Source organism: Vitis vinifera, chromosome 14 (genome assembly GCF_030704535.1).
Source record: "Vitis vinifera cultivar Pinot Noir 40024 chromosome 14, ASM3070453v1".
In the NCBI taxonomy this organism is placed as follows: Eukaryota; Viridiplantae; Streptophyta; class Magnoliopsida; order Vitales; family Vitaceae; genus Vitis; species Vitis vinifera.
In genome coordinates this window covers 21665153-21674333 of record NC_081818.1, presented here as the reverse complement: position 1 = coordinate 21674333, position 9181 = coordinate 21665153, and the positions used below count along the sequence as shown (strand labels likewise).

Below are 9181 nucleotides of genomic sequence, written 5' to 3'. Positions count from 1 at the left end.
ATTTCCGGCAACACTACTCTTATCATCAGTAGCTCCGTTTTCCGTTACCTCAATGAATTGCTTCACCACTGTTGCATCCCCTGTTGTTGAGACACCTGGTTGCTATTGTTGGATTGTTGGATTGTTGGATTGTTGGCATGGTAGCTTACAGTAGCAAATCAAAGAGTCAAATTTACCAATATTTGATGTAATTTGAACGGCACCTTATTTTTGTTGTCCATTCCCTTGTCCGGTTGGATTTGGACAAAGATGAAACATTCCATGGATGGCCAGGCCGGCAGGACGAAATAAACAAGGGATCTAGACAGCTTCTTATGAGTTATGACCTTAAGCAAGGAAAAAAGTGATAAATAAGTTTTGAGTAATAATCTATACGAGTCTACTTGGTCTTGTACATCCCGGAATGTCCTAGCCTTCTGCAATAGTAGAAGGCGAAATGGGACATCCAGAAAGAGATCACCGATCTCCTTTTTCCGGTTCCAGCCACCCTCATATCCAACAAGATTCGACTGATCCCCAGCTATTGCATACCCCACAAACAAGTTATGCTCACGCCATGCAACCAGGACCACAGGTTCCATCCCAAAACCCGCATGCAATTCCCCTTGACCCCGTACAACCTATGCAATTTCCACCTCAGCCTGGGCATGGGAATTTGTCACACACAACTCATTCATCAGGACAACACCTACAATCAAACCCGGTGCAGTACCCTGCCCAGCAAGCACAGTTCATTCCCGAACACCGGCAGACTAATGTGGCTTGTCATGCTCATCAGCCAACATATAACCCGGCTCAGCCTGTTCCGGCCAGCTATCACGTTCAATCAACTAATTTTCAACCATCTCCAGCGGCTATGCAATATGTTCCTGTTCATCAAACACACGCTACAATGGTTGTACCCCTTCAGCAAACTGCGCCAGTAATCATGGTGCAGTCACAGCCTCGCGTCACTACCGTGGGCACAGAGGCTTGGACCACTGGGTTATTCGATTGCATGGATGATCCCACCAATGGTTTGATTTTTATATCGGAAATTAAGATGGTTATTGGGTTATTGTGAAAGAAAGATTTCTGATCTTAATTGTTAATTTGGTGCATGTTCTCAGCTCTTGTAACGTGTTGCGTCCCTTGCTTGACCTTTGGACAAGTTGCTGAGATCGTGGACAATGGCCATACATGTAAGTGCTTGGTCCTAATACTATCGTTATTTAGAAACCTTCCCTTTTTATTTTTCTTCTGGATTATGTTGGTTGAGGAACTACTTTTGGACCATTACACAATTTCCATCCTTAAGATGCACCAAGCCCACTGTAACCTTCAATGATTATGCATCCTCAATAATTTGTTCATGAAATCGTAAGTAAAAGAAAGAACACGTTTTTGACAACTAGATAATTTTAATTTAGAATCAGATACTTATAATAATTGGAGTAAAGATGCTCGTTTGATGGAGTTTATATTTGGAATTGTGTTTGATACAGCATGTGGGACAAGTGCACTAGTTTATGGAGCGATTGCATGTCTCATTGGGTGCCCTTTCTTGATATCATGCACTTACCGAACCAAGCTTCGCAGCAGATATGGCCTTGTTGAGTCCCCCGCCCCAGACTGGGTTGTCCATTGTCTTTGTGATTTCTGTGCTCTCTGCCAAGAATACAGGGAGCTCCAAAACAGAGGCTTTGACCCTTCAATAGGTAAGTGATCTGAAAAAATATGTTGGTGTGACATTGCTCTTGGTAATAGTTCAAACACATGAATCCAGACAGATTTTTGATAAAATAGGATGAGAATACTCAATTTAACCATTTTGAAAGAAATCACTATACAAAGATTGGGATAATCATAGAGTGGCAACTAAATCATTTATCAGAGAGTGGTAAATGGATTGATGGAACAAAATGTATGGGTTTAAATCCATGCAGTTTCATATAGCTTTTTAATATCATAACATTATTTTCCTTTTCAATATAGGATGGCATGCAAATGTTGCAAGGCATATGCAACAACAGCAAGTTGCTATGGTGGTCCCACCAAATCAAACTATGATAGGATGATAAAGGTTGATCAAGAATATTTCATCCCTGTACTTTGTTGATCAAATTTATATGTATATGTTCACTTCATATGTCATTAAATGTCAAGTTTATCATCAGTTATTTGTTTTCAGGGGTTGAGTATCTTTAACTAGCAAATTAAAATGCAGACATTTAGAAGAAAAGAATCAACTCAACCTTTCATAAGGACTGAAATATATGTCCAATTAGCTAGTATTCTTGCACAGTGAGCCAATGATATGTATGAAAGACGGCTGGCTATCTAGGATTGATGATTGCTTCATTGTTGTTTCTAAGGGCATGTAACTGTATACACAGCAGCTGTCTCCCTGTCTTAGCTATTACAGCAAAGATATTCCATGTTCAAGAAACTGGAGGGGTACTTGTAGTGTGTCCCACAACCTTACTGGTTAATTATGTAACTGCTTGTCACAGGAAGAGAAAGTGGTTTTTGTGGTACAGATTAAGGAAGTGAATTATTAATGTATTTCCTCTTTTAATTTGGTGGAAGTAATATGGTTGCCCTTCTGCATATTTCAGATATAAAACCAACTGTACAGATGTGAAAACATGTTTTAGTAATGTATCATATAGTTTCAATTATCATGATCATCTAGGTTGAATTTTATCTAGAGACATCCGTAAAGTGGAGGATTGAGAAAATGGCTGCTGTTTGGTACCTATCTGAATAATGAAAGTTCACGATACAGAATTTATCTGTATCAATCTAAAAATTTATGAATGGAGGTGGTCAAAAAGGAGAAATGAATGGTTGAAGAATAAAGATGGGGACCCCATAATCACATCAATGGGGAGTGAATGACTTATTTCTAGTGAGGATGAGAAGAATCCAATCTTTTACAGTAATTAAGCAGTATGTGAGGTGAATATGATCCTATATATCATTTCAATGGGGTCTCTTAAGATTTTTCTGGATCTGAAGTTTTGAGGTATCCTGATGGCATGATCTCAACAGGTTGGGCTGTGGAGCTAAAGGATTTCCATCAGTCAAGAATTTTGGTATAAAATCTTCTATATGGGTCCTACTGAATATTGTAATCTTTAAGAGCAAGATCGACCCTCCTTTTTTGCTTTATCTGTAGAGAGATCTTTATGGGCTATCAAACAAAATTCAACGCTGTTAAATTAGTCAAACATTCTCGGTTTGAACTCGTCAACCAGGCGTTTTCATGGCTTAGCTAGGCCAGCCAAAAACATAGTACCTTCCACTGAAATCTCAATGTTATATAATATAACTGCCTCGTGTAATAACTTGTTTTTCCCAAATTGAAATTGTATAAGAAACATTCAGACTATCAAACTCAAAGAAGATTGAAGTAAAACTTTCCAAAGTTTTTTTTTTTTTTTTTTTCGGTTTCTTTTAAGGATAATGCAAATGAGAATTGTGCGGTAAACTATTGTTTTACACCTGTTCGTGTTCACTAATGTCATATGGACTTATGGTTTCTCTTTGAATCTTTTCATTTTGTTATTGGTTAATTCCTTGTTATTTCCATCCCCTTATTCCCAAAGAGTTCAAAGGACAAGTTCTTAATTAGATGTTCTACTTGAAGTAAAAGAATGTAATCTCAGTACTACATCATTGTAAGGGTGCCATCAATAAGAAAAATTAGCAGCCTAACTTGCTGTAATAAAGTACAGTGAATCAAGTTGAAAACTTCCTGCAAAGTGAACACATTTTTTCATGAATCCCTACACATGGCTAGCTACATGATGCCACTTTTGGGCAATCATTAATAGAAAAAAATTAAGCCTCAGACTCATAGTATCCGTTCGGGCCACCTTGCTAAGAAGTATGTCTTAGGTGGGGCTTCTACTTCAAATGGTTCTCTAGTCTTAAATTCTTTAATTCCCACAGTTAGAAGGAATATAAACCGAAAGCCGAAAGGTGTTTCTTTTGTCAATGTTGACCTATTCTCAAATTTTTTTCTTTCACCTTTTAAAGTTTCTCCACAACACTCCCCCCTCTCCCGTTCTTTTTGTTTAAGCACATTCTCTGTTGTCACAGAATCATCCATGAACTTTGTACTCGTGTTTTAATCAAAAAGCGTATGATATCATCGCTTTTGACTATTGGTTAGTCAACAATGCAGTTCTCTTGTCACATATCTAGTTAAAGATCAAGATGAATTGAACATCAGTCAGCTGTTTGGAACCGAATGCTTTGTAGAAGAAGAGTGAAATGGACAGAAGGTAAAGATTCTAATGTAAGGGCAAAGAACAAAATCCCAAGAATCCACTTCCATCTGCTTTTCATCTCTCTCACCTTTCTCACCTTTTTTGGGAGGGGAACAATTCATAGAGATGAATGGTCATTTTTCAAGGGTTCATGACCCAAACATATACTGTGGCAAACCAAAGTTCAACTCTCAGTTATACCTAGCTATAATCTTAAATTTTTTTGGAAGATATTAAAAAAAGATTAGAAATACTGTAATCTTAATGTGTTTAAAAGTGTTCAGTGGGCAAGAATCATCAATTGTTAGGCCTTTGTTCTAAATGCAGGTCACCTGTCACTGGGCAATGAGCAGTCAGAGAAGAAAGATGTAGAAAAAGAGAGTCAAAAAGCAAAGGGGAAGATAGGGATGTTTTAAGAATAAAGTTAATTGTTCATTTGCATGTACTTGGAGTACTTTGAAGCACACTGTCTTCTCAATCAACAATCCATTCAAGACAGCAGGCAGTAAGCACAGTGTTTGGATACAAGGGTGAGAATCAAGCCCCATCCATACCCGCACAAGACAAAAAAAAAAAGTCAAATTAGTATCAGCCAGCCCAGAACATATCAAACAGTTCCGTATAATTACTTAACTCTTGGCCGCCCGAATTTTAATCTTGCAAGAAGATAAGTATGCATCAAAACCACTGCACCGCCCAATCAATAACCCTTTGCGAATCAGTAAAAGTCACATCATGAAGTTGCCTTTTGCCTGCTATGGTTGAGTTTAGATGATCATGGTGCTTGATGATCATGTGACAATTTCTTTTCAGCAGGAAAGCAGTGTGCCATTGCACACCAATGAACAGTTGCAAAGTTCATAATTTGCTTTTCCCTTTGCTAATGAGTGGTTTGTTCAGGGACTTTAGCTATGTAATTATTAATGTTCTCCAAGGAAAACTTAGATAGGGAAAGAGTGCTTATTCTTGACGAAATTGCATGTCAACAACATATGTGAAGAATAAATCAGCAGGGTTGGCAGGTTGCTGGGTTGACTCCATTTTCAGGTAGTGGTCATTATCTTTTCAAGGACAGGGCATGCGCATAAAAGAAGTTACTTCCCACGAATTCCATCTTCGTTCATTTTGATTATGCATTCACACAGTTCATATTTGCATGATTGCTGCAACTTGTATCAGGTCTATGTCTATATGATAAGAACAGGATCTCCTATTAATTCTGGTTCATGTCAATTCAATATTAATGCTGCAAAGTTGATAAGAACAGGAAATAAGACATAATGATACCAACTGAAAACTAGTAAAAAGAAAGCTTGTAATTGATGATTGAATTTCTATGGCTAGGGTTTGTTAATACGAATTAGAGGCTGTGCCACCCGCATCACACTAGAATATGTGTGTGATGACATAATATTGCCAGTTCCAAATTGCCCACTTGTTCCATTTGTTAACTGGGTTTTATTCCTTGACCCCAAAAAAGGGATAAGCAGATTGGAACCTTCTTTCCACATTGATTTTTCTCATTTGACACCTGGTGACCTTTTCATTGTTTATTTAAGCAAACCCTCAATGCAACCATGCTTGCACACCACTCAAACCATAGTCCATTTGATCCATCTAGTGTATGGGAAGCAGAGGAATGGCTGCCATTTCTCTAGATCCAAGATTGAGCCTCCAAATGGGCAAGAACCTCTATCAAAATGGAGTTGTGGTTGAAAAGGTTGAAGGGCTCATTAGAGTTTATAATGATGGGCATGTCGAAAGACCTGCCATAGTTCCCAATGTCCCTTGCACAGTGGCTTTAGAACTTGGTGTGACAGTAAAGGATGTAGTCATTGAAAAGTACAGTAACTTATGGGCGCGGTTTTACGTCCCGAGCTGCCCGGCAGGCAAGCTGCCTCTGCTTGTTTACTTCCATGGAGGTGGATTTTGCGTGGGCTCAGCTGCTTGGAACTGCTACCACGGGTTCCTAGCCGACCTTGCTTCCAAAGCAGGCTGCTTGATCATGTCCGTGAACTATCGTCTAGCCCCTGAAAATCGTCTCCCAGCTGCATATGAGGATGGTTTCAATGCTGTCATGTGGGTGAAAAACCAAGCCCTGAATGGAGCTGGTGAGCAGAAATGGTGGTTGAGTCGGTGCAATTTGTCTAGCTTGTTCCTAACTGGCGACAGTGCTGGTGCCAACATAGCTTACAATGTGGCCACACGTCTCGGATCATCAGATACCACCTTTCTAAAGCCACTGTCTCTCAAAGGCACCATCCTGATCCAGCCCTTCTTTGGGGGAGAGGCGCGAACCGGGTCTGAGAATCACTCCACTCAACCACCCAACTCAGCACTAACTCTATCCGCTTCCGATACATATTGGCGCTTATCACTGCCTTTGGGTGCTAACCGAGACCATCCCTGTTGCAACCCACTAGCAAATGGTTCAACCAAGCTGCGCACTTTGCAACTTCCACCAACAATGGTATGCATATCAGACACGGACATACTAAAGGACAGAAACCTACAGTTCTGCACAGCCATGGCGAACGCTGGCAAAAGATTGGAAACAGTGATTTACAAAGGCGTAGGCCATGCGTTTCAAGTTCTGCAAAACTCCGACCTCTCTCAACCTCGAACCAAAGAGATGATTTCTCACATCAGGGCTTTCATCACCCAATAATACTAGCATAAAGGAGTAACGTTTTCCTTTTAAGCAATACCAGGTTGTATTAAAACCTTAGGAATTGTAAAATTGAGGCAGTAAACTAGTTGTTTTGTCAGTAAATTGTATTCTGTATAGACATTTGTATGCTCTGAGATCATTTCTGTCAATGAATTGATCATATAAGCGGCTATTGCTTTTGATACTCCTATCTAATGCCCAAATGAATATAGCGTACGCTTATCGACGCTTTATTGCCTGTGATGCAGCGCATTGAACGAATATCTTATTTCAATTTCTTAACAAAGTAACAAAAAAAATGTATCACTAATTAATTAATCCAATAAATATTTTTTTTTAAAACAAAGGGTAAAAACACTAATTCACGTCTCTCTTGGACACCTAGACCTCCTGACCCGATTTATGAACCGACAGGACCTCGGCCACGGGACCCAAAAATTCGTTTTCATTCCCAGACTTATTGGTCTGTTATTCAGAGGGGTTCCCAATATATATGGTATATATTCTGATGATCCACAGTGAAGTACAGTTGTTGAAACTTGGAACTTAGAAGCCTCTGCTTCGTATTCTCTCTCTCTCTCTGCAGCGCCCATGGCGAAGAAGTACGTGAGAGAGAATGTACCGCTTTCTAGATTTGGCGTATTGGTGGCGCAGTTGGAGTCCATTGTCGCCTCCTCATCTCAGCAGCCTCCCGACGCTCTTCTCTGCTTCGATCTCCTCTCAGATCTCATCTCCGCCATCGACGAAGAACCTAAGGTCTTTATCGCCTCCCTTCATCTTCGTTTTATGATTTCGATGCAGATTTATGATTGTTTTCTGGAAATTGTATGGTTTTATTTTTTCTTTTGTTGCCGTTATTGCTTTTGGAGTGCGTGTTTTTTGATTTGGTTTTAGTGGAATTTGAAAATCTTGCTTTTCCTTTGGACCTGTGGATGTGGCAAATGAAATTCTTCTAGTTTTTGTTTGAAATTGGTGATTTCTGAAATCTGATGCATGAGGCTATTCTTTTCGACGGTTGAGTTAAAATTGTTGATTTCAGGAATCTATCCTGCTGTGGCAAAGGAAATGTGAGGATGCGCTTTATTCTCTGCTTATTCTCGGTGCTCGAAGGCCAGTGCGGCATTTGGCATCAGTGGCAATGGCGAGGATTATTTCAAAGGGAGACACGATTTCAATATACTCAAGAGCGAGCACCCTCCAGGGGTTTCTCTCTGATGGAAAGAGAAGCGAGCCTCAGCGCCTTGCAGGTTGGTTAAAAATATTACAATGAGTAGTCAGATACATGATTGGACAATGTAGTTCTTTAACATACATGTTTTTTTTTTTTTTTTTTTTTGTACTAGAATTTTCACTGACGATTCACATTGTTCCCTGGATGATAATAATTGTGCTGGTTTGTGCTTTGTATTTGTTTTCTACGTTAAGTTAATTTCTCTATCCTATTGAAATTGAATACCTTGTGATAATCCTGTGACATTAATTTACTGATGAGATGTCCAGTTTGCATCATATGCCGCCAGTTGATGATTGACACATGCATGAGTCAGAAGGAGGGCTCAAAAAATACTAACGGGTTTGCTGCTTGTTAGTGGCATGCCAAGTTAAATTCATATTGGTTGATGGGGCTGTTTAAAGTTTTGACATAGTGGCAAAGTTAGAGACAGCTGAGCGGCCCATGAGGGCAGTGCATCTCCTCAGCTTGCTTAAGAAAGGGGGTTTTGGGGTGGGAGGGAGGGGGTGGGTGATGCTTCTTTCCTTGTATGCCTGTGTTGTCTCTAGGCTGTTGGCACATCTTAGTGATTTGGTGTTGCATTGACTAATACATGCCAATTTTTTGCATAATGCCCACTGGCCTCATTTCAAATGGCCAAATTGTTTGGTCTGGATTCATCCTATTGCATTAATGGGTCCTTGCCTCTAGGATCACGGTGCCTTCTAGCACTCCTCCTTTGGTCCACCCTTAGGTTGCTCCATTCTCTGTCTTCAGTACACCTCCTCTAGCTTAAGGTGCTCCCAAAGTGATTGTTTGGAAGAGCATTTGGAATTCTTATGCATCTACTTGGCCGTGGTTAATTTATGCGTATGCATTGGCTTAAAATTCCTTCAAGTTGGGGAATCGGGAATCCATATATGTATATTTATTTATTAGAAACAAAACTGATTCTTTTCTATTAAGTAAAAAGGTCCAAAACAATGAGATATCCATAGTATACAAAATTGATAAAAAAACAAGAACTCCATAGAGAGAAGTGAT

General features: G+C 39.6%; 3 protein-coding genes across 3 annotated transcripts in view; all 3 read left to right on the top strand.

Annotated features, from left to right (window-relative positions):
• Window positions 1–436: 436 nt before the first annotated feature.
• On the top strand, window positions 437–2057 carry LOC100246421 (protein PLANT CADMIUM RESISTANCE 4). Its single transcript, XM_002279920.3, has 4 exons — window positions 437–1016; window positions 1110–1181; window positions 1485–1697; window positions 1975–2057. The coding sequence occupies exons 1-4, from the start codon at window positions 437–439 to the stop codon at window positions 2055–2057; spliced, it is 948 nt and encodes a 315-aa protein (XP_002279956.1).
• A 3757-nt stretch (window positions 2058–5814) lies between these two features.
• Window positions 5815–7179, top strand: LOC100241294 (probable carboxylesterase 17). Its single transcript, XM_002279929.4, has one exon. The coding sequence runs from the start codon at window positions 5881–5883 to the stop codon at window positions 6922–6924; it is 1044 nt and encodes a 347-aa protein (XP_002279965.2). The 5' UTR covers window positions 5815–5880; the 3' UTR covers window positions 6925–7179.
• Window positions 7180–7343: 164 nt separating this feature from the next.
• Window positions 7344–9181, top strand: part of LOC100263559 (protein SWEETIE) — a 130887-nt gene continuing 129049 nt past the window's right edge. Inside the window, exons 1-2 of the mRNA XM_002279944.5 lie at window positions 7344–7683; window positions 7967–8174. Coding sequence (XP_002279980.2) covers window positions 7519–7683; window positions 7967–8174 — 373 coding nt within the window. The 5' untranslated portion in view covers window positions 7344–7518. The remainder of the gene's footprint in view (window positions 7684–7966; window positions 8175–9181) is intronic.